This window comes from Melanerpes formicivorus, unplaced genomic scaffold (genome assembly GCF_026170545.1).
Source record: "Melanerpes formicivorus ecotype bairdi unplaced genomic scaffold, bMelFor1.0.p_v2 SCAF_16, whole genome shotgun sequence".
Taxonomy (NCBI): Eukaryota; Metazoa; Chordata; class Aves; order Piciformes; family Picidae; genus Melanerpes; species Melanerpes formicivorus.
Genome location: NW_027142368.1, coordinates 635,470 through 659,777, shown reverse-complemented (window position 1 = coordinate 659,777; position 24,308 = coordinate 635,470). Strand labels below are relative to the sequence as shown.

Genomic DNA, 24,308 nt, shown 5'->3' with positions numbered 1-24,308 from the left:
CAGGTACTGCAAGGCTGCTCTGAGGTCTCCCTGGAGCCTTCTCTTCTCCAGGCTGAACACCCCCAACTCTCCCAGCCTGTCTCTACAGGGGAGGTTCTCCAGCCTCTGATCACCTTGATGGCCTCCTCTGGCCCCACTCCATGTTGCTTCTGCCTCATGGAACCCATTCTGAGAGTGCTTCATTCATGGGCAGAGATCACAGTCTCACAGTATCACTAAGGTCGGAAGAAACCTCAAAGATCACCAAGTCCAAGCTGTCACCACAGACCTCATGACTAAACCATGGCACCAAGTGCCACATCCAATCCCCTCTTGAACACCTCCAGGGATGGGGACTCCACCACCTCCCTGGGCAGCACATTCCAATGACCAATGACTCTCTCTCTGGGAAGAACTTTCTCCTCACCTCCAGCCTAAACTTGCCCTGGCACAGCTTGAGACTGTGTGCTCTTGTTCTGGTGCTGCCTGCCTGGGAGAAGAGACCAAGCCCTTCCTGGCTACAACCTCCTCTCAGGTAGCTGTAGAGGGCAATGAGGTCTCCCCTGAGCCTCCTCTTCTCCAGGCTAAACAATCCCAGCTCCCTCAGCCTCTCCTCACAGGGCTGTGCTCCAGACCCCTCCCCAGCTTTCTTGCCCTTCTCTGGACACCTTCAAGTCTCTCAATGTCCTTCTTAAACTGAGGAGCCCAGAACTGGACACAGGACTCAAGGTGTGGCCTCAGCAGTGCTGAGCACAGGGCACAATGACCTCCCTGCTCCTGCTGGCCACACTCTTCCTGATGCAGGCCAGGATGCCCTTGGCCTTCTTATCTCCCTGGGCACACTGCTGGCTCATGTTCAGGCAGCTGTCAATCAGCACCCCCAGGTCTCTGTCTGTTTGGCAGCTCTCAGCCACTCTGCCCCCAGCCTGTAGCTCTGCCTGGGGTTGTTGTGGCCAAAGTGCAGCACCTGGCACTTGGACTTGTTGAATGCCATCCTGTTGGCCTCTGCCCATCTGAGCAGTCCTGCTGCAGTGCTGGTGGAGACACCATGTGCAGCATTCTGGGTTGTCTCCAGACAAACTGAAAGGCTTGAGACCATTTCCCTTGCAGAAGATTGCTTTTTCTTTATTGAAATAAGAACTTAACCAGTCTGAAAGGTGTCTGGGCCAAGAGTCACTTTGCTTGTGTACACATTGCTGGGGATTATCTCCATTTCAATTTAATTTGCCACTTCACTTCATGCTAGAAAGCTCTCAGGGAATCTTTAATTTTCAGTGAGAGCTTGCTAAATTAAAATGAAAATGAAATAAGCTTTCATCACTGGCCCTGGGAATGGCAGCACCCTCCCCAGCCTCTGCTGATCCTTCCCCAGAGTTGATTGTACAGATAAGAATAAACCTTTATTTAGAATAAACCAAACCAGGTTGGAAGAGACCTTCAAGATCATCGTGTCCAACCCACCAACCAATCCAACCCACCCAAACAGCTAACCCATGGCACCAAGTACCCCATCAAGTCTCCTCCTGAACACCTCCAGGGATGGGGACTCCACCACCTCCCTGGGCAGCACATTCCAATGGGCAATCACTCTCTCTGTGTAGAACATCTTCCTAACCTCCAGCCTAAACCTCCCCTGGCACAGCCTGAGACTGTGTCCTCTTGTTCTGGTGCTGGTTGCCTGGGAGAAGAGACCAACCCCCACCTGGCTCCAACCTCCCTTCAGGGAGTTGGAGAGAGCAACAAGATCTCCCGTGAGCCTCCTCTTCTCCAGGCTAAGCAACCCCAGCTCCCTCAGCCTCTCCTCACAGGGCTGTGCTCCAGACCCCTCCCCAGCTTTCTTGCCCTTCTCTGGACACCTTCCAGCAGCTCAACATCTTTCCTAACCTGAGGAGCCCAGAACTGGACACAGGACTCAAGGTGTGGCCTAAGCAGTGCTGAGCACAGGGCACAATGACCTCCCTGCTCCTGCTGGCCACACTGCTCCTGATGCAGGCCAGGATGCCATTGGCCTTCTTGGCCTCCTGGGCACACTGCAGGCTCATGTTCAGCCTACCATCAACTAGCACCCCCAGGTCCCTCTCTGCCTGGCTGCTCTCAGCCACTCTGATCCCAGCCTGTAGCACTGCCTGGGGTTGCTGTGGCCAATGTGCAGAACCTGGTACTTGGATGTGTTCAATCTCCTGCCTTTGGCCTCTGCCCATCTGCCCAGCCTGGCAAGGTCCCTCTGCAGAGCCTCTCTGCCCTCCAGCAGATCAACTCCTGCCCCCAGCTTGCTGTCAGCTGCACATTTACTGCTGATGGACTCAATGCTCTCATCCAGATCATCAATGAAGATGTTAAAGAGCACAGGGCCCAGCACTGATCCCTGGGGCACACCACTGGGGCCTGGCTGCCAGCTGGCTGTGGCACCATTCACCACCACTCTCTGGGCTCAGCCTCCTGCCAGTTCCTAACCCAGCTCAGAGAGCTGCTGTTCCAGCCAGGGGCTGACAGCTTGGCCAGCAGTTTGCTGTGGGGGATGGTGTTAAAGGCCTTGCTGAGGTCCAGGCAGACCACATTCACAGCCTGCCCCACAGCCCCCAGGCAGTCACCTGATCATAGAAGGAGCTCAGGTTGGAGCGGCAGGACCTGCCCTTCCTAAATCCATGCTGGCTGGGCCTGATCCCTTGGCCATCCTGTAGGTGCTGTGTGATTGCACTCAGGATGACCTGTTCCATGATCTTGCCTGGCACTGAGGTCAGGCTGACAGGCCTATAATTCCCTGGCTCATCCAACCGGCCCTTCTTGTGGATGGGCACAACGTTGGCAGCTTCCAGTCCTCTGGGACCTCTCCAGTGAGCCAGGACTGCTGAAAAATGATGGATAGTGGCTTGGCCAGCTCATCTGCCAGCTCTCTCAGCACCCTAGGATGGATCCCATCTGGTCCCTTGCACTTGTGAGGATCCAAGCTGCTGAGGAGAACTCCAACCACCTGCTCATGGAACATAGGGAAACTGTGCAGCTCCCTGGCTCCTTCTGCCAGCTCTGCAGGCCAGCTGTCTGGAAGGCAGCAGGACACTCGACTGGGGACTCCTAGGACTGCTTGTGCTGCTGGACACCCTGCTGTTACCCTGCTGTGTAACTGCACTGCTCACAGACTCACAGGAGGGTTTGAGCTGGAAAATCAGCCAGTTCCAATCCCCCTGCCATAGGCAGGGACACCTCCTGCTAGAGCAGCGTGCTCAAGGCCTCATCCAACCTGGCTTTCAACAGTGCCAGGCTTGGAGCCTCCACAGCTTCTCTGGGCAACCTGTGCCAGTGCCTCACCACCCTCACAGGGCAGAATTTCTTCCTAGTGTCCAATCTAAATCCAGCTTCTTCCAGTTCCAACCCATTACCTCTCATCCTGTCCCTCCCCAGCTCTTCTGTAGCCCCATTCAGGTACTGACAGGCTTCTGTAAGATCTCCCTGGAGCCTTCTGTTTGCCAAGCTGAACAACCCCAACCCTCTCCGCCTGTCCTCACAGCAGAGGGCTTCCAGCCCCCACATCATGGTTGTGACCTCCTCTGGACCCACTCTAGCAGTTCCTTCCTGTGTTGGACTCTCCAGAGCCTGGCACAGTGCTGCAGGTGGGGTCTCAGAGGGATGTTGCTGGATCTGCCAGGATGCTAAGAAAGCTTTTTTTAACTTGCAGGCCCCTGTGCTCCCTGTGCCCAGTGGCACATCAGGTGTGACATGCTGGGCTCTGCTACTCTGGGCTGGACCTCAGCACTTCTCAGCAGTGTTTAAATCACCCAAAATTCCTCCCCAGTGCTCCCTGGACTGATCTCCTGTGAGGCTAAGTGCAGAAAGGTTGAAACATGTATGAGACATCAGTGTCAGTGCCCCTCTGAGTGTTCCAGTGTCCTGCAGCAGCTGAGAGCAGCAGCACCTGCGAGAGGTGGGACAGGGATGCAGGTGGAGCAGGGGGAAAGCAGGATCAAGGGGGAAAAAAGGTAAACAAAACTGCCCTGAACATTTACATCCATAACCCCCACCCTGTATATGCTGGAGAGGGCTGGGGACATCCCACTTGTCCTAGTGACAGGATCATAGAGGCTGCTTTCACTGGCCACAACATCACAGGATCACAGCATGGTCAGGGCTGGAAGGGACCTCTGGGGATCACCCAGTCCAACCCCCTGCCCCAGCAGGGCACCCCCAGCAGCTTGCCCAGCAGCACAATGCCCAGGGGGGGCTGGAAGCTCTCCAGAGCAGACTTCACAACCTCTCTCCAGGCCTCCAGCAGCCTCACACCAAATAACTTTCTCCTCCTGCTCAGATCCAACCTCCTGGCTTCCAGTTTGTGCCCCTTGTGCTGTCCCTGGGCACCACTGACAGGAGTCTACTCCCCTCTTCTTGACCCCCACCCCTCAGATATTTATAGCCATTGATCAGATCCCTTCTCAGCCTTGATTTCTTCAGACTAAACACCCCCAGGTCTCTCAGCCCTTCCTCCTCACACAGAGGTTCCTGTCCCTTCATCATCCTCATAGCCTCCATTGGAACCTCCAGCAGATTCCTATCTCTCTTGAGCTGGGGGAGCCCAAAACTGGACACAATACTCCAGGTGTGGTCTCAGCAGGGCAGAGCAGAGCAGAGCAGAGCAGGAGAAAAGCTTCCCCAGCCCTGCTGGCCACACTTTCCTTGCTGCACCCCAGGAGACCATTGGCCCTTTTGGCCACCAGGGCACATTGCTGTCCCATAGACTCCTGACTGTGCATTAACTCTTGATTCCAAGCAGGAACAAGGGAGTGTGATTTGCAGGAGGCTTCTAGCTGTGCCAGTTTTCCATGTGATCATTCCTTTAAACCTTGCTTCAAAGGACTTTCTGATGGTGCAGGTTGTATGGTGTGGGGGTAGGCAGCTGTGGTGCACAGCCAGGAGCAAGGAGGTGTTTAATAGGGAGCAACTTGAATGCACAGACTTCACAGGGAGGAGATTTAGAACTTCAGCTTTTGATTAGCACCAAATACCAAGCCAGTTCCATGGCAAGGAGCTGCACTGGCATGCTGCTGAGTTACTCAGTTGAGGGGAAATGAGTTCCTAGCTGTGTGACACATCAGCTCAGGCCATGTGCTCCTCCTCTGTGAGACTTGCTAATCCCTTCAGCTGTGCACAGCTCTGAGTTCACAGTTTCTGGGGTTTCCCCCCAAAACCAGAAGGGTTTCAGGGCAGCTCTGCTCTTGAGAGAGCAATTAGCAAGGTGTCATAGGATGGCAGGGGTTGGAAGGGACCTCCAGAGATCGAGCCTGACCCCCCTGCCAAAGCGGGGTCACCCAGGGCAGGTCTCACAGGAATGCATCCAGGTTGGAGTCTCTCCAGAGAAGGAGACTCCACAACCTCTCTGGGCAGCCTGCTCCAGGGCTCTAGCAGCCTTAAATTGAGGAAGCTTCTTCTCCTGTTGAGGAAGACACCCTGGCTGCTCACCAGCAGAGAGCTCAAAGCACCCCTGGCTCCCAGGGGCAAACACTGCCGTCTGCTTTGGTGACACACTCCTGGGTCATTGTATCATAGTATCAGTGAGGGATGGAAGGGACCACAAGGATCATCTAGTTCCAACCCCCCTGCCATGGGCAGGGACACCCCACACTAGATCAGCCTGGCCACAGCCTCAGCCAGCCTGGCCTTAAACACCTCCAGGGACAGGGCCCCAACCACCTCCCTGCACAACCCATTCCAGGGCTTCACCACTCTCCTGGGGAAGAACTTCCTCCTCCCCTCCAGCCTCAATCTCCCCACCTCCAGCTTCATTCCATTCCCCCTAGTCCTAGCACTGCCTGAGATCCTGAGCAGTCCCTCCCCAGCCTTCCTGGAGCCCCCTTCAGATCCTGGAAGGCCACAATGAGGTCACCTGGGAGCCTTCTCTTCTCCAGACTCAACAGCCCCAACTCCTTCAGTCTGTCCTCACAGGAGAGGTGCTCCAGCCCTCTGCTCATCCTCCTGGCCCTGCTCTGGACACCTTCCAGCCCCTCCAGATCCCTCTTGTCCTAGGGGCTCCAGAACTGGAGGCAGTACTGCAGGTGGGGTCTCCCCAGAGCTGAGCAGAGGGGGAGAATCACCTCCCTTGCCCTGCTGTCCTGCTGTCCTGCTGTCCTGCTGTCCTGCTCCTGCAGCTGAGCTCTCAGCAGGAAGAGTTTTCTCAGCTTCATTCAGAGCTGATTCAGCTCCTGCCAACAGGAGAAAGGCAATGGGGCAGTCAGGGTGGCATGGGTAGGAAGGGAGGAGAGCTTAGTGCTGCTCTGGGGGTTGCAGGGAAGCTTTGAGCGACTGTTTAGGCTCCAGGAGTGCTTTCTTCCTGGAGTACCTGCAAATGCTTCATCTTAATTGAGTTTGTAAACAGCTGCAGCTCCCCTGGGGGCAGGCTGCGATTCGGGGAGGAAGGAGAGACTGAGGAGAGAGCTGAGCATTCCCCTTTTCGGTTTGTCTTCCTCATTCATTGTGGGTTCTGTTTGGGTAGGAGCTACCCCGGGCAGGCAGGCTGCACAGCGGCAGCTGTAGGGAGGCCCATGTGCTGCTCCCACCCCAGTGCAGTGTGGGTGCTGGGGAGCATTCCCTAGCAGCAGTGCCAACATCAACAGTCTCACAGTATCACCGAGGCTGGAAGAGACCTCGAGGATCATCGAGTCCAACCTGGCACCACAGACCTCATGACTAGACCTTGGCACCAAGTGCCACATCCAATCCCCTCTTGAACACCTCCAGGGATGGGGACTCCACCACCTCCCTGGACAGCACATTCCCATGGCTAACAACTCTCTCTGGGAAGAACTTTCTCCTCACCTCCAGCCTAAACTTCCCCTGGTGCAGCATCAGACTGTGTCCTCTTGTTCTGGGGCTGGCTGCCTGGGAGAAGAGCCCAACCCCCACCTGGCTCCAACCTCCCTTCAGGGAGTTGGAGAGAGCAAGAAGGTCTCCCCTGAGCCTCCTCTTCTCTAGGCTAAGCAACCCCAGCTCCCTCAGCCTCTCCTCACAGGGCTGTGCTCCAGACCCCTCCCCAGCTTTCTTGCCCTTCTCTGGACACCTTCAAGTCTCTCAATGTCCTTCTTAACCTGAGGAGCCCAGAACTGGACACAGGACTCAAGGTGTGGCCTAACCAGTGCTGAGCACAGGGCACAATGACCTCCCTGCTCCTGCTGGCCACACTGCTCCTGATGCAGGCCAGGATGCCATTGGCCTTCTTGTCCCCCTGGGCACACTGCAGGCTCATGTTCAGGCAGCTGTCAATCAGCACCCCCAGGTCCCTCTCTGTTTGGGAGCTCTCAGCCACTCTGACCCCAGCCTGTAGCACTGCCTGGGGTTGCTGTGGCCAAAATGCAGCCCCTGGCACTTGGACTTGTTGAATGCCATCCTGTTGGCCTCTGCCCATCTGTCCAGCCTGGCAAGGTCCCTCTGCAGAGCCTCTCTGCCCTCTAACTGACCAACATCTGCTCCCAGATTGGTGTCAGCTGCAAATTTGCTGATGACTGACTCAATGCCCTCATCCAGATCATCTGTGAAGACGTTAAAGAGGATGGGGCCCAGCATTGATCCCTGGGGGAATCTCCAGGCTGAGACATTTTCTTGCTCAGTATTCCTCTAGGTGCTTTGTCATCCACGCTGAGAGACCCCAACAGGTTAACTGCATCTGTGGGTGATGCACTGGCACTGAACAAGCTTCTGAAGCAAAGTGGGTTAGAAGGGGTGGGGGAAAGTGGCAGAAATGATTCCCTGCAGCCTCAGTGGAGAATGAGAACCATGCAGTGAGCCTGAGGGCATGAAGAGCAGTTGGGGTGCAGTCAGTGCTGAGCTCTGTAACCAGGCTGACATGAATCTCTGGGCTGCAGGTCCTCTGTGGGCTGTAGGTCCTCCCTGGGTTGCAGATCCTCCCTGGGTTGCAGATCCTCTCTGGTTTGCAGCTCCTCTCTGCTCTGCTCTCTGCATCACTGTGAAACCTGAGTTCTGAAGAGACCTTCTGGTGGCCTTCCAGGATGTGCAGGGGGCTACAAGAAAGCTGGGGAGGGACTTTGGAGGGTGTCAGGGAGGGACAGGACTGGGGGGGGGGGGATGGAGCAAAACTAGAAGTGGGGAGATTGAGATTGGCTGTGAGGAAGAAGTTGTTACCCAGGAGGGTGGTGAGAGCCTGGCACAGGTTGCCCAGGGAGGTGGTGGAGGCCTCCTGCCTGGAGGTGTTTGCAGCCAGGCTGGAGGTGGCTGTGAGCAAGCTGCTGTGGTGTGAGGTGTCCCTGCCCATGGTAGGGGGGTTGGAACTGGCTGAGCCTTGAGGTCCCTTCCAACCCTGACAGTTCTGTGAGGCTATGCAAGGTGTCTAGCCTGGGGCACTAGAAGGTATGAAATACAAGTCCACACTGGGCAGGCTTGGGACCTTAGCTGGCCTTGTACCATCTGGGACCTTAATTGGCCAGGTCAGAACAGCAGATTTCAGTGGTGCAGTAGATGTGGAAGGGCTTTACAGCCATGGCAAGGTGACTGTGGAGGAGGCAGATGATGAGCTGCATCCTGATGGCCTTTCACAAGCCAGTTCTCAAATCCCTTTGTTTCTGTGTGAAATGTAGTGGCTGCAGGATGCACCACTCACACCTCCAACTCCTCTTGCTGTCCAGGTGGGGAATGCCACAGATGAGCACTCACCAGCAGCAGCTGGGCTTATGCTGCACTCTTCCCTAGATTTAGTTGTGTAGTTACTTGGGTCAAGGTCAGGGCTGGGGCAGCCACTAAACACTGGGCTGGAAGGTAAAACCAGTGCCCAGAATTAGCTCTGTTCTGCCTCAGATTGGGGCAAGTCAGGGATTTTATACTGTTGGCTGTGGCTTGAACCACATGGGACTGTCAGAGGAGGCTCAGGGTGGGTGAGGATCTCATCCTTTCAAGTCACTGAGGAAGTATCTCTTAAGCATGTCTGTGGTAGCAAAATCAAAGGATCACAGAATTGTTTGGGTTGGAAGAGACCTCTAAGATCATCAAGCACTGGTTAGGCCACACCTTGAGTCCTGTGTCCAGTTCTGGGCCACTCAGGTTAGGAAAGATGTTGAGATGCTGGAAGGTGTCCAGAGAAGGGCAACAAAGCTGGGGAGGGGTCTGGAGCACAGCCCTGTGAGGAGAGGCTGAGGGAGCTGGGGTTGCTTAGCCTGGAGAAGAGGAGGCTCAGGGGAGACCTTCTTGCTCTCTCCAACTCCCTGAAGGGAGGTTGGAGCCAGGTGGGAGTTGGGCTCTTCTCCCAGGCAGCCAGCACCAGAACAAGAGGACACAGTCTCAGGCTGTGCCAGGAGAGGTTTAGGCTGGAGATGAGGAGAAAGTTCTTCCCAGAGAGAGTTGTTGGCCATTGGGATGTGCTGCCCAGGGAGGTGGTGGAGTCACCATCCCTGGAGGTGTTCAAGAGGGGATTGGATGTGGCACTTGGTGCCATGGTCTGGTCAGGCTGGAGGGGAGGAGGAAGTTCTTCCCCATGAGAGTGGTGAAGCCCTGGGATGGGTTGTCCAGGGAGGTGGTTGGGGCCCTGTCCCTGGAGGTGTTTAAGGCCAGGCTGGCTGAGGCTGTGGCCAGGCTGATCTAGTGTGGGGTGTCCCTGCCCATGGCAGGGGGGTTGGAACTGGCTGATCCTTGTGGTCCCTTCCAACCCTGACTGATTCTATGATACTATGAGGTCTGTGGTGACAGGTTGGACTCAATGATCTTTGAAGTCTCTTCCAACCTTGGTGATACTGTGAAAATAATCAGGGGTGGGGGTGGAGGAGAAAGAATCTCTGAGGAAGGCTGCAAGCAGAGGCAGGCAATGAGAAATGACAGGAAGAAGGAGGCTGTGGGTTTATTGTCTTTTATTGTCTGTGGAGGTGCACCCACACCGCGCCCTCCCCTCCGGGTGCGCCGCTGGCTCCTGCTGCAGGGAGCGGGTTAGAAAGAAGACAAAAGCCACTCTGGTGTAAACTTTGGAAGAATATTTAATAACCTTTAAAAAATAAAATGTATATTTTTCAATTCTGTGCCTTCTATGGATGCACCAAAAAAAAAACCAAACCCCAAAGCCAAGCCAAAGTCCCGTCCTTTGCAGCGCCAGGAGCCGAGGAGCCCTGCCTGCTGGGCTCAGGTGCCAGGCACAGGCTGGCAGAGGCCACTCTGCAACCCAACCCAACCCTCCTGGCTGAGCCCCTGCCTGGTTTGGGACTGGGAGGTGTCTCACTGAAGCTCCCTCACGCTCAGCAGGACTCTGCCACCACGAGCCTGGCCCCAGAGCAGGAGTCACAGCCTGGCTTCTGCCTTTGGAGCACAGCTGTGGGGCTCGAAGGGTAACCAACCTGCTGCAGCCTTCTGGGTGCTGACACCTCCTACCCTGGCTGTGCTCGGGGGCAGGGCAGCCTGGAGCCGTGGCTGCTGAGATGTGGTCACCTTCTGAGTTGGTCTGTGAGGGGTGAGGGCCTGGGTGGGCTCCTGCAGCAGCCCTGTGGCTGCCGCGAGGTGAAACCATCGTCCCAGCTTGGGTGCAGTTCCTTCCTCTCCATGTTCTAAAGCCTACAGCGCTGCATTCCAATGGGAATTCCTCAGTGGCAGAATAAACCCTTTACAAGTGGATACTATTTGAGGGGAGGAACAAAGGAGTGTTGGGAAGAAGAGAAGCTGGGGGTGAGTTCAGTGAGTGTGCACGATGAGCCGTGGAGCTAAATAATTCTGGTGGCCAAGCAATAAGATTTGGCTGCTACTGACAGTTACTGTACAGGAAAATAACCCACCTTCTAGTTTATACATAGCTATATGTACCTAGAGTCTCCTAACTGTGACAATGGAAAGCCAGGAGGATATTGGAAAGCCAGAAGGATATTGGACAGAGTCCAAAAGCCAAACCCTGCTGCTGCTGCTGGCTTCAGTGAGCCCAGCCACGTGCCCTGGGCCTTCACATCCCATTAGCAAAGCAGGAAGAGCAGTGGGTATCAATTAGCAGTGCTCTCCCTCCCTGCCCCTCTGCCTTTGGTCTGCTCTTCACTTCAAATGCATCAAGTCCTCCTTTGTGGGTAAAGGTAAGAAGTGGAAGTAACACAAAGACTTCACTGGAAGTGACAAAGCACTAATGGCAGCGGGGGGACTGGGTCGGTGTTGCTCGGCAGACACACCACATAAGCACCTTTCAGATGGGGTTTGTGTGCTAGAGGGGAGGTTTATCTTCAGCCAGGTCCCCGTGGAGGGTGATGCAGAACATGGAACTCTCTTGCCTGGGTTGCTGCAAGATTGTTGCTGCTCCACACAATCTTCTGCCCTCGCCAGCAGAGAGGATGGAATCCTCTGAGAGAGGGGAGAGGGGAAGGGTGAGGCTGGGCAGACATGGAGTGGTCAGGGGGCTGGCATTGGGTCGTGCTGGTAATGCCTCAAGCACCATGGCATCTGTCTGGCCTGTGTGAGGAGGGCTGGTGGCATCCCACCCAGCCAGGCAGCAGCCCAGTTAGCTAAATGCTGCAGCAGCCTGGCAGCTGGCAGTGTGAGGCTGCTGCTTACAGAAGGGATTATTAGCAGCAGCAAGGTGTGGGCTGCTTGCTCTTGGTTTGGGTTTGGTTTTTCTTTCTCTCCAGCAGTTAGGGCTCTGTGTTGCTGTTGCAGTGACTGGGCTCTACCGAGTGAGTGTTGCTTCTGCTCCCCAGAGGTGTGCCTGGAGCACAAGGCAGCTTGTCTGGTTGTAAAAGAGCTCAGCTGTGGAGGGTGGTCAGAGGGAACCACAACCTCTGACCTGGCCTCAGCTTGTTCCTGCTGCAGGTTTTGCTGCAGGGTCATGCCTAAGAGCTCAGCATGTGCTGGTGGGGGACTCAGGAGGAGGGTTTGTGATTCCCCCCCCCCCACCACCAGGCAGCTGGTGAGGATTGTCCTCCGTGGAGCACTGAGGCACCAGGGTTTGTTGTTACCAACACAGCCATCAGCAGCCCGCTGTCTGTGTTAATTGGTGATGGCAGGGATCACTGCAAAGAGCCTGGGCTGCCTTTATCTGCCTTGAAAAGCCATGCTTTGTTACTGTGCTCATCACTGTTCTGCTGCTCTTCAGTGGGGGAAACCCTGAGCTGGCAGCAGGAGCACCTGTGGGCACAAACCATCGACCATGGCAAGAAGCAAGGTGCACCCAAGCTGGAATTGCCTGAGCAGGTAAGGCAGGACCAGAGTGGAGAGAGGGAAGGAACAACTTGCACCCCCTTCCAAAGTTCAGGGCTGCTGGCAGGGCAGCCTGGGCTTGGGAAGTGGAGAGCACTGAGCCTGTGGTAACGCTGTGATTGCCTGGGGGCTGCTCACTCAGTTTCAGCTCTGGCCTGGCTTCAGTTCTGTTACTGCCCACCAAGGCTTCTTAGCACAGCAGGAAAATCCTCAAGTGGTGGTGAGGGTGCTCTGGTAGAGTGCACACAAGGGACACTTCCAGCTTGGGCTGCCCAGCTCAGTGCCCCATGCTGGAGGCTGACAGCTGGAGGCGGGGTGGCAGACAGCTGCTCCTTGACACATCACTGTCCTAAGCATCTCCCCACAGGGCATGGAGTAGGTTCAGGCCTGAGGGGAAGAAGACTGCAGGAAATCAGCAGAGAGGGGGGAAAAAACCCAACCAACCCACCCAAAGCACCTCCAAACCTGAAGCAGTGAGGATTTGTCAGTGGTGCAGGGCCAGGAGGGGTGCTGAGGTGGGGGTGGGGTGGCATGTTCAGCTCATGGCCTTTACATTTAAATCAAAGGGAGCTCTGACTCCTAGCTGAGCCCTGCTGTCAGCACTACAGCTCCAGAGTGACTTGCCTGAACCTGGGGCTTGCTCCCAGGCTGTCACAGCAGCACTGGCTGCCTTGAGCTGCAGGCACCGTGGTTGTGTCTCTGGTCTGCTGCCAGGGGCAGGGAGGACCTCACCGGCTGTGGGGAGCAGGCCAGTTGCACCACTCCCTTTGCCTATTCCCTTCTGTGTTCTTTCCCTGGGAGGCTTCAGCTTCTCCCTGCCAAATTATCTGGGGCTGCTCCCTGATGGGGAATTGTTTGTTTGAACAGGAAACAGCTGACTCAACCTCCTCCCTAGAAGGGGTGCACAGGAGGGGACCCCCCGAGTCACCTCAGTCCCCAGGGCAGGGTGGGGGAATGGGAGAGCTGGTGGCTGGTGTGAAGGGCAGTTCTGAGTTGGATTCCTGCAGGTTCCAGAAAGTGTGGGGCACACTCTAGCCCCCAGCCAGGCTGAGGGAGGTGGAGCTGAAACAGAGCTGCGAGCTGACTGCCTCCAGGGTCTGACACAGCCCTGATGTGCCTTGGCTGCTGTAAGAGCGCAGGAGAAAGGGAACAAAAAGCAGCAAAGCATAAAACCATCTGAAGTCTCAGGAAGCCTCAGAAAAAGGAGCTATGTGCAAAAGATTTTTTTCCTCAGCAAGGCAAACTCTGCCACACCTGCAGCTGCTGAGATCCCCAAGTAGGTGAATGAAATGCTGCCATCCAGGGAAGGGAGGGCTGACAGCCCTGCACGGAGCAGCTCATGTGGAAATGAGTGATAGCTTTTGGCAGGCTAACTTGAGAGAGGGATGGTAACAAAATAAAGCCCATAGCAGAGGATGACAGGGAGAGCCCACTCAGAAGCTGTTTACTGAAAGGAAGATACAGCTGAGAGCAATTCCTTGTTTCCCAGAGGTCTGGGTGATTGTGCCTCCGAGGAGAAGCCATCCTTGGGTACTGATTTCAGTTGGAATGTAAAAGGGTTCCCTCCCTCCTGAGGGTGGGTGCTGGGTACCTTCACCCCCTTTCAGAAGAGCCTGTCTCTGAGTGGCAGACACACAGATCCCCCAGGCAGCCAGCTGTGGGCCACTGGCAATGACTCAGTGAGGCAATGTCCAGAATGGTTTTCCCTTGCCAGCCAGACCTCGCTGCACAGCCCCGAGATTAAAAACCACTCCTTTAAAGCAACCTCTGTCTGAAGCTGATCCTCTCCTGGCTACAGAACCATCTGGAGACACCTGGAGGCAGGGCTGCTGGGGCTGGACACTTCAGCTGTGTGCAGGCTGCAGGGCAGGACCCCTGCCTCCAGCACAGCTGCCCTGGCCCTTCTGGCCGTGCTGAAGGAACAGGTGGTTCCCATGCCCCCTCTTGCAGACCCCGGGGGGTGTGGAGCAGCCTGACAGGAGCAGGGGCTGCCTCGGGGCCTCTCTTCCACCATCAGCTTGCAGCTCAGCCCCTCCTCAGCAGCCTCCTTTGCCTTGGAGCTCTTTGGAGGTTTTCTTCTCTTTACAGCCAAGGCTGCCACTTCCCCTTGCCAGTTCAGGTACTGACTTCTCCTTTTCTTCCTCCTTCAGTAAGTGGGTGGTTCACAAAATGTTCAGGAGTTATTACAGCATTATACACAGTTTATAGTACAAAGAGGAAGGGGGGGGAGGAAATAAAGAGTCAGATGAATGAGCATGAAGGAGACTTCTCCTGTGTCCTTGGGAGGAGGAGCAGGAAGGTTGGGAATGCTGTCTATGCACAGTAGGTGTCTGCCTTGACTACCTGACAGTACATGGTCATTGCAAAGGTGAGGCCCAGAATCTGAGAGGAAAAACAAACAAAGAGGTGGTTTTCAGTAGGCAACCCCTCCCCCTTACTCATCAAACCAAAGGAAAAGAGAGCAGCAACCTCCCCTGCTTTGGTTCCCCCATCCCAGGCTGCTGCTCCTCCTGCCACAGCCTCTCCTGCTTCCTGCCTGCCTTATCCTTACCTGCACTGCTGTGGGACACAGGGAGAGCTCCACAAAGAGCAGGCCCTGGGAAGGGGGGCACTGAAAAGCAACCTTTGGATGAGTTCTGCTTGGAAGCGTTTCCAGGCAGCAGCCCAGAGCTGCAGGGCTCTGCGGTGACAAAGGCTGCGCCCTGGCCCGGAGGCGGCTGCGCCCTGGCCCGGCGGAGGCTGCGCTGCGCGGCTCGGGGCTGTGCTCGGCCCGGGCCCCCTGGGCTCTCGCCGAGCCTGGCCATGCTCTAATCACCACCAGCAGCGCTCACCTCCGGTGCTGCTGGCCGGCTGCTCGGCCCAGGCAAGCGGCAGGCAAGAGGTGCTCCTGCTCCCGGCTCAGCCATCCGCCTGCTGTGTGCCTCTGCTGGAGGGCTTGAGCGGGGGGAGAGGCTGATCCCCGCTGGAGCACTTCAATGAATGCACTAAGTGGTTGCTACTGTTCCTCCGCACTGCAAAAGCTCTCCTTGAAAGAAAGGTTTGCCAGGTAGGCTGCTTTTTTTTTTTTCGCTGGTATGAGCTCTATTTTCAGCACTTAATTTGACCACTTCAGTGTGGTCTCTGCAGAAAGAGGAGCTCCTGCTAATGAGTGTTTGCAGAGAGTACACGAATGACACACACAGCCTGCTGCTAAGGAGAGAAGGGAAAAGGGTTATGAGGCTCTTTCCTCCCCACTTCCTCTCTTTCCAGAGTGAAATAACCCTGCCTGGCTCCGTGGTGCTGGCTTGGAGTAGGGAGATGCCTTTGGAAGCATCCCCTGAGCAGTGCCTTCTGCTGCCTGGCCAAGGAGCAGCAATTCAGGGGCAGGGGTGGCTGGACTTGGGTTGTACCTGGAAGCATGAGGGCTGAAGAAGCTCCTTTCTGCCCTGGAGCGTGGCACTGTGTGATTCTAACCCCAAGCTGGGTTACACAGAAACCAGAAGTCATCACCTGCTTGGGGCCAGAAGCACAGAGCAGCAGCAGCACCAGAGGGAGCCCAGGTCCTTGTGTGGGTGCTGGTGCAGCACAGCTTTGGTCAGCAGCACCAGAGGGAGCCCAGGTCCTTGTGTGGGTGTTGGTGCAGCACAGCTTTGGTCAGCAGCACCAGAGGGAGCCCAGGTCCTTGTGTGGGTGCTGGTGCAGCACAGCTTTGGTCAGCAGCACCAGAGGGAGCCCAGGTCCTTGTGGAGGTGCTGGTGCAGCACAGCTTTGGTCAGCAGCACCAGAGGGAGCCCAGGTCCTTGTGTGGGTGCTGGTGCAGCACAGCTTTGGTCAGCAGCACCAGAGGGAGCTCAGGTCCTTGTGGAGGTGCTGGTGCAGCACAGCTTTGGTCAGCAGCTGGATTTGATCCCAGCTGGGAGCCCAACTACAATCCTGTGGTGTTTCTGCAGCTCACACTATTTACTAGGAATATTAATTAGCCTCTTGAAATTGCCTCAAGTGCTTCCTCCTGCCCAAAGTGCAAAAGGCAGCCTTCTACACAGCCTGAATTGACTCCAGGGCCAGGAGGGGGGCTCTGATGAAGACTCAGGCATTTGCAGCCAACACCTGACACAGGGAGAGTCTGACAATGCCATCCTGCCTAACCTCACCTGAGAGGGAACCCCAGCATGCTGGGGGTTGGAAGGCACCTCTGGAGCTCACCCAGTCCAACCCCCTGCTAAAACAGGGCACCCCCAGCAGCTTGCCCAGGAGCACAATGCCCAGGGGGGGTTTGGAAGCTCTCCAGAGGAGACTCCACAACCTCTCTGGGCAGCCTGCTGCAGTGCATACAGGAGACTGCAGCTGGGATTCTGACCCCAGGCTCTCTCATGCTGCTGCTAGTGGTGTGCCAATGCAAGTCCAAACCCCCACAGGTTAATCTGGGGTCACATGGTATTAATTAGCTTAATGATGCCATCAATTCTGCTTGCAAGTATGAGAGAGGCAGAGCTGGAAACTAAAGCTGCAGCTTCACTGCAGTCAGGAATGGGCCACAGAAGGAGGGCTGAGCTCTGGCACAGCCTTCACCTCTGAATCCTCAGGCTGGAGCTGTTGGGGATGCACTGTGGCTGCAGCCATAGGAAGCTGGAATACAGACACAACTACCTCAGAGCCAAGGGGCTACAGGAGGGCATGCTCTTCTCTGACCAGTCTGAAAGATCTGCAGGTCAGAAATCCAACAGACAAGCTGGACAGACACCCACCTCCCTTCCCTGCAGCTAACACCAAAGGAGTGTGTGGCTTTATTGGTCAGGGTGAGCAATGGTAGACACAGCCCAGCTTGTATCTTACCCTGGGGCTGAGGCTGGAGAGTTTAACTGCCTTTAGGCTACACTGAAGCTAGGTGCTGAGTGGGTGCTCCTCTCTGGAGAAGCACTGGGCAAACACAGGTACCCTGACAGGCAGCACCCTGAAAGGCAGCTCCCTGCAGGTCTGTCTGTGGAGGGCAGGGACCACCCCACCACTGAGGCCAGGCTAAAGCTTTGATAAACCCCTGGGGGTAAAGTGCAGCCTGAACCAGAAAGTGTGCAGCATGCAGTCCCCCTTGCAGAGAGTATTCTAACTAAATTCCAACACAAAAGGCTGAGACCTTGCAGAGCCTTACTCTAACATCAGGCAAAACTGGGGATGATTACAAGAGGCTTGAGCATAGAGCTGGCTCTGTGGTAACTGAAATAGCTACACTGAATTGGGGTGTGAAAAGGGATATGCAACTGTACCTGCACCATGGCTGTGCACAAGCCAAAGATTCCCACTGCTAATAGGTTTTCCTGCAGCCAGACCTTCACTGTTTCATAGCAGGGCTGGAAAAACAAAACCAAAACAGCATCAAGAGAAGATTGTCTCAGCCATAACCCCACAGCTCTGCTCCCCTGGCAGTGTACAGACAGCAAAGGCTAAGCAGGTTGCCACCACCATCCACTTCTGCCTGCAAGCTTGGACGAGGGCTGTAAGGCCACAGAAAGTGGCCCTCCAAAGTGCTGCCTGAGCACTGCTGCTCCCTGTGCATTGGGCCAGCAACTGAAAATAAGCAAGCAGTGGGCTTGGCTCCTCTGTGCCCTCTGCAAAACAACTGGAAGCAGAGCTTCAGGAAGAGCCTTTCCTTTCCCCCCCATGCAGCACACCTGCTCAGCTGCACAGCCCTGCCAGCCCCTGCCCTGCTGCTGGGGAGCCACTCACTGCTTTCCACCAGGTGCCTGGGGAGTGGAGCCCGCAGTTCTCGCTGAATTCCAGGCAGCAGGAGTCCGGCACCCGGGTGGTGTTGTACACCTCAAACCAGTCGGTGTAGTTGGAGACTCCACAGCATCTGAACTGCAAAAGGACAAACCCAGACACCCCCCCTGTCAGTGTGAGCTGCCACTGCCTGCTGCTGCTCCTGACACCTGCCTGCTGCTGCAGCTGGGCATTCAGCGCCTTTCAGTGACCCCAGCAGAGAGGCTGGAGGTGGTAAAGCCCCGCAGCACGTCCTCAGCTTTACCCAGACAGAGCCTTCCCCTCTCTCTCAGTACATTTAAAGATGCCCTGGCATGTAGCTCAGGTTGATACAAGCAGCAAAGGCAGCTGACTGCAGTGGCAGGACCCTGCAGGAGCTGAATCAGGACAGCCAAGAGCTGAGTGACAGAGCAGGATGGCAGCAATCATTTGCAGCTTGCTGACAGCGGGGGGAAAGAAAGCCCAACCTCCAGCTAGAGCACTCAGGAGATGGAGATGCTGAGCTCTCTCCAGCACATTGCCTCTGAAATCATGATTGAAGGCAGATTTCTCTCCAAGCTGTTAATTGCTGATCACCTTTGGAAGGCTCTGTCAGTCAGTGAAGATCTATTTCCTGCTCTTCTCTCCTGGGGGCAGTTCCTCAATAGCATCATCTGTTGCAGCTAAGCAGCGGTGCTCCAAGTGTCTGCATGCACCACAGGCTGCAGGCTGACTGTGTCAGAGCTAAACCAGGAGGTTTGTTCCCCTTTGGTGTAGGATGAAAGGTAGAGAAATGGTAGATCACAGGGAAGGGCTCCGTGACCACCCTGCCCCCCTGGGAGCTGCTGTTTGCCTGTGGTACAGAACAAGCTCAGATTCATTTCCATAGTGATGTATACACCATCTGTGCCTCCTCAGAGAGCTCAGGAGGAGGAATTTGTTGGTATTTAGACACTTCACCACTAAAGGCACTGCTGGGCTGCTGCTGGCAGCACCTCACACTTCTGCAGGGCTCTGCCAGCCACCTTCATAGCCCCTAGGTGACCAGGGCAGGTTCAAACAAGGCAAAGTGCATGGACCTGCACCTAGGTTGGGGCAATCCTCATTATCAGTACAGGCTGAAGGATGATGAGGTGGAGAGCAGCCCTGCAGAGAAGGGCTTGGGGGTGCTGGTGGGGGAGAAGCTGGCCAGCAGCCAGCAATGGGCACTGGCAGCACAGAAGGCCAAGGGCAGCCTGGGCTGCAGCCAAAGCAGTGTGGCCAGAGATGGAGAAAGGGATCCTGCCCCTCTGCTCTGCTCTGGGGAGATCTCACCTGGAGCACTGTGTCCAGCTCTGGGCCCCCAGCACAGGAAGGACATGGGACTGCTGGAGCAGGTCCAGAAAAGACCATGAAGATGATCAGAGGGCTGGAGAACCTTCCCTGTGGGGCCAGGCTGGGAGAGTTGGGGCTCTTCAGCCTGGAGAAGAGAAGGCTCCAGGGAGACATCAGAGCAGCCTTCCAGTACCTGAAAGGGCTCCAGGAGAGCTGGGGAGGGATTTTTGCCAAGGGTTTGGAGTACCAGGATGAGGAACAATGGCTTTGAGCTGGGAGAGGGGAGACTGAGAGTGGAGATGAGGAAGAAATTGTTGAGAGGGAGGCTGGGGAGACTCTGGCACAGGCTGCCCAGGGAGGCTGTGGCTGCCTCCTGCCTGGAGGTGTTCAGGACCAGGCTGGGTGAAGCCTTGAGCAGCCTGTGCTGGTGGGAGGTGTCCCTGCCCATGGCAGGGGGCTGGAACTGGATGATCTTGAAGGTCCCTTCCAACCCAACCCGTTCCATGACTCTAAGAATGTATCTGCATAGATGTAAAGTAGATGCAGAGCCTGCAGGCACAGAGGGCTGAGCTCCACGGCACACACAGGATCTGCTACTGAGCACCAATAGAGGGCAGAGGTGCCCCACGATAGCGCTCACCCAAGGATGCTTCAAGCCCTTGAAGGCCAGGAGAGAGGCTTCAGTGCTCACAGCTCACAGCCCTTCTGCCAAGCCAAAGCCAGAAACCTGCCCTCAGCTCACTGCCATCCCCTCAGCTCACTGCCATCCCCTCAGCTCACTGCCATCCCCTCAGCTCACTGCCATCCCCTCAGCTCACATACATCCCCTCAGCTCACAGCCATCCCCTCAGCTCACTGCCATCCCCTCAGCACACAGCCATCCCCTCAGCTCACTGCCATCCCCTCAGCTCACTGCCATCCCCTCAGCACACTGCCATCCCCTCAGCTCACTGCCATCCCCTCAGCACACAGCCATCCCCTCAGCTCACTGCCATCCCCTCAGCTCACTGCCATCCCCTCAGCTCACTGCCATCCCCTCAGCTCACATACATCCCCTCAGCTCACATACATCCCCTCAGCTCACAGCCATCCCCTCAGCTCACTGCCATCCCCTCAGCACACAGCCATCCCCTCAGCTCACTGCCATCCCCTCAGCTCACTGCCATCCCCTCAGCACACTGCCATCCCCTCAGCTCACTGCCATCCCCTCAGCACACAGCCATCCCCTCAGCTCACTGCCATCCCCTCAGCTCACATCCTTCCCCTCAGCTCACTGCCATCCCCTCAGCTCACTGCCATCCCCTCAGCTCACATCCATCCCCTCAGCTCACAGCCATCCCCTCAGCTCACATCCTTCCCCTCAGCTCACTGCCATCCCCTCAGCTCACTGCCATCCCCTCAGCTCACTGCCATCCCCTCAGCTCACATCCTTCCCCTCAGCTCACTGCCATCCCCTCAGCTCACTGCCATCCCCTCAGCTCACATCCATCCCCTCAGCTCACAGCCATCCCCTCAGCTCACAGCCATCCCCTCAGCTCACTGCCATCCCCTCAGCTCACTGCCATCCCCTCAGCTCACATCCATCCCCTCAGCTCACATCCATCCCCTCAGCTCACTGCCATCCCCTCAGCTCACAGCCATCCCCTCAGCTCACTGCCATCCCCTCAGCTCACATCCTTCCCCTCAGCTCACTGCCATCCCCTCAGCTCACATCCATCCCCTCAGCTCACTGCCATCCCCTCAGCACACAGCCATCCCCTCAGCTCACAGCCATCCCCTCAAGCCTCTGCTCTGAATTCTGATTTGGCCCCTGGCAGGAATCAATCCTGAGCCTACAACTCTTTGATTTGTCAGCTGGCAGCTTCATCTTCTACAAACTGGCTTGAAAGGTGTGGGGGGGAAGGTAAAACCCCCCCAGCGTTGGTGCCTTGCTCTGTTTGTGTGCTCCTGCAGAGCAGGCAGGAGCTCTGTGCGTGCCAGGTCCCAGCAGAGGCCAGGAGCAGCGTGGAACACAAGGTGTGCACTGGAGGAGAGCTGCTTCAGCTGGAAACCCAACAGGAAGGTCTTGCAGGCTGTCATCATTAGAGCCAGGAGGCAGCTCGTTGATAGACAGTGAGAAGTGACAGCTTGTAAATAGCAAGGCTTGAGGCTGCAGCTCAGCTGTGCTGCAGAGAGAGCAGTGGAGAGGGCTCAGACAGCTGAGGAATCTTCTGGCCAAGCACAAGTGACACGGGCTTGCAGGGATCGGGCCTGAACCCCTTCCGCCCGGGATGCTGTCTGCCTCAGGCTGCCAAAGCCTGGCAGGCTGAGGAGGTGAAGATGGAGCAGAGGATCTGTAGCTCAGGACTGCCCAAGAGGCTGAGGCCAGCTGCTCCTAGAAGGTGGCTGGGCCATGAGCTAAGGCTGGGACTCCAGAGAGTAGAACTCCCTGGTGGCAACAGGACAGGATGGGCTGCAGAGACGAGCTGCAGCTGGACACAGGTTGCCTGCCCATGGAGGTCTCCTGTGAGCTGTGCAGGGGCAGAGCATTCACTGTGGGTACTGACCTGCTGCTGGCAGGCAAGGCAGGCACAGCAGCGGGAGAAAGGGCTGAGAAATGCTCAAGGGAGGAAAGAACAAAGCAGCACAAGGATCCGGAGTCTCAGGACTGGAAGAAGCAAGGTCTGGAAATGTAACTGGAAGAGTTGAGTCTTTGGAAGACAAAGGAAGGATGAGTGATGGAATTAAGGAGCAGATCACAGAATCATCAAGGCTGGAAGAGACCTCAAAGACCATCAAGTCCAACCTGTCACCACAGACCTCATGACCATGGCACCAAGTGCCACATCCAATCCCCTCTTGAACACCTCCAGGGATGGGGATTCCACCACCTCCCTGGGCAGCACATTCCCATGGCTAACAACTCCCTCTGGGAAGAACTTTCTCCTCACCTCCAGCCTAAACTTCCCCTGGCACAGCTTGAGACTGTGTCCTCTTGTTCTGGTGCTGATTGCTTGAGAGAAGAGACCAACCCCCACCTGGCTCCAACCTCCCTTCAGGGAGTTGGAGAGAGCAAGAAGGTCTCCCCTGAGCCTCCTCTTCTCCAGGCTAAGCAACCCCAGCTCCCTCAGCCTCTCCTCACAGGGCTGTGCTCAAGGCCTCTCCCCAGCCTTGTTGCAGAGGTGATGGGCACAGAAGATGACCAGCACCACAGAGAGTGCAGGAGCCAGTGAGCAGCAGTGTCCAATGAGGGCCAGAGGCAGCAGGTGGAAAAGGCAAGGAGGAGGAAACAAGCAGCAGTGGGACTGAAACTGTCACCAATGCAGATCCAGCAGAGGGCTGCAGTCAAGCTGCCTGAGAAGCTGAGAGCTCAGAAGATTCAGAGACTTCCTTATGGAGGCCCAAGCAGAGAGATGAGAGTGTGGGAGAGAGGTTGGACAAGGGATTGTCTGCAAGAAGGAGAAGTAGCCAAACTGTTCACAGGGAGATGAAGGACTCAGAAGAGAGAGGAATACTGAGGATGTATGCAGAGTAAGAGGATTCTTGAGAGCCCTTCTAGCTTTGAAACCTTACAAGGCTTCTGAGCAAGGACAGCTGGAGGCAGCTCTGCACCTGGAGGATCACAGAACTGTCAGGGCTAGAAGGGACCTCAAGGCTCAGCCAGCTCCAATCCCCCTGCCATGGGCAGGGACACCTCACACCACAGCAGCTTGCTCACAGCCACCTCCAGCCAGGAGGCTTCCACCACCTCCCTGGGCAACCTGGGCCAGGCTCTCACCACCCTCCTGGGGAACAACTTCTTCCCCACAGCCAATCTCAATCTCCCCACTTCTAGTTCTGCTCCATCCCCCCCAGTCCTATCCCTCCCTGACAGCCTCCAAAGTCCCTCCCCAGCTTGCTTGGAGCCCCCTGCAGCTCCTGGAAGGCCACCAGAAGGTCTCCTGGGAGCTTTCTCCTCTCCAGCCTGCACAACCCCAACTCTCTCAGGCTGTCTCCAGAGCAGAGCAGCTCCAGCCCAGGATGGAGATGGCTCAGGCCACACAGAGGATCATTTCTGTCAGCAGCACTCTGTTGCAGCCACTTGTACCAGAGCTCAAACCCCTCCAGGCTGGCTGATGTCCTGCCAGGGCCAGAGCTGAACCGTCAGGAAGTGACTGCAGACTGGGTTGGGTTTCAGGGTGGGTTGGATGAGTTCAGCAATGACCCTCAAGTGCAACAAGTTCTTACAGTGAGGGTGGTGAAACACTGCAACAGGTTGCCCAGAGAGGTGGTGGAGGCTCCATCCCTGGAGACATTCAAGGTCAAACTCATTTGGGTCCTGAGCAACCTGATCTAGTTAAAGACATCCCTGCTGACTGCTGCCCTTCCAGGGTCCCTTCCAAGCTGATGCACTCTGTGAGTCTGTCAGGATCAATGAGTGGGGGAGAGGGAGGTGGGCCCAGCTTTGTTCTCAGTTACAGTGGTGTAAGGAGGCAGGAAAGGCCTCACCCAGCAGTGAGAAGGAGCTGCATTTGTTCACTTTAGTGAAGCTAATGTGCCTGCTGCACGCCTCTCAAATTACTGCCTGCTTAGTTGAAAGGAAGAACTGTTCCAGTATTGATCACAGAAATGCTGGGGATGGAGCAGCACTTGAAACATTAATGCCTCTTGATGTAACATTCACCTGGCTGGGGAGGAGCAGAGGGTGGCTCAGGCTACCTCCCATCCTAAGCTGCTGGAATTCCACTCATGACTCAGATCACTCTGAAAGCCTTCACAGGCAATGCAAAAGTCACCTGCTCCTCTTTCTGAGCCTTTTGAGGTCTGAAGGGCTGCTGGGAGAGGCTGTGAGGGTAGTTAGCTGCAGGTATTATAAAGCAATCAATAAACAGTGCTAATTGGAAGCAGCTCCCTACCCTGGATGCTTAACCACTGCCTGATGAGCTTTGCCTCTAACCCTCACTGTGTGTTTGCAGCTCAGCCCAGCACCTTCACTGCAGACCTGAACACATCACTCTTGGACCAGAACACCTTAAAGATGGGCCTGAGGGCCCCTGTTGTCCCTTGTTCCCAGGAATTGCAGCCTCCTGTTCAAAAGAGAGAAACCATTTCTCAGGGCACAGAGGCTTCAGGGAAGAGAGGTGCTCAGGGCTTTCACACTTGAAGAGGAAAGGCAATAAGCACAGGTCCTGAGGCCCTGTGTG

At 56.0% G+C, this 24,308-nt stretch overlaps 1 protein-coding gene across 5 annotated transcripts in view; it reads right to left on the bottom strand.

Moving 5' to 3' along the window:
• Positions 1-9,815: 9,815 nt before the first annotated feature.
• Positions 9,816-24,308, bottom strand: part of TSPAN4 (tetraspanin 4) — a 628,454-nt gene continuing 613,961 nt past the window's right edge. For all 5 annotated transcript variants that reach the window (XM_068147771.1, XM_068147773.1, XM_068147772.1 and 2 more), the window contains 3 exons: positions 17,821-17,952; positions 17,361-17,444; positions 9,816-14,502 (listed from right to left, as the gene is read on the bottom strand). In XM_068147771.1, the coding sequence (XP_068003872.1) occupies positions 14,434-14,502; positions 17,361-17,444; positions 17,821-17,952 (285 nt within the window). In that variant the 3' untranslated portion in view covers positions 9,816-14,433. The remainder of the gene's footprint in view (positions 14,503-17,360; positions 17,445-17,820; positions 17,953-24,308) is intronic.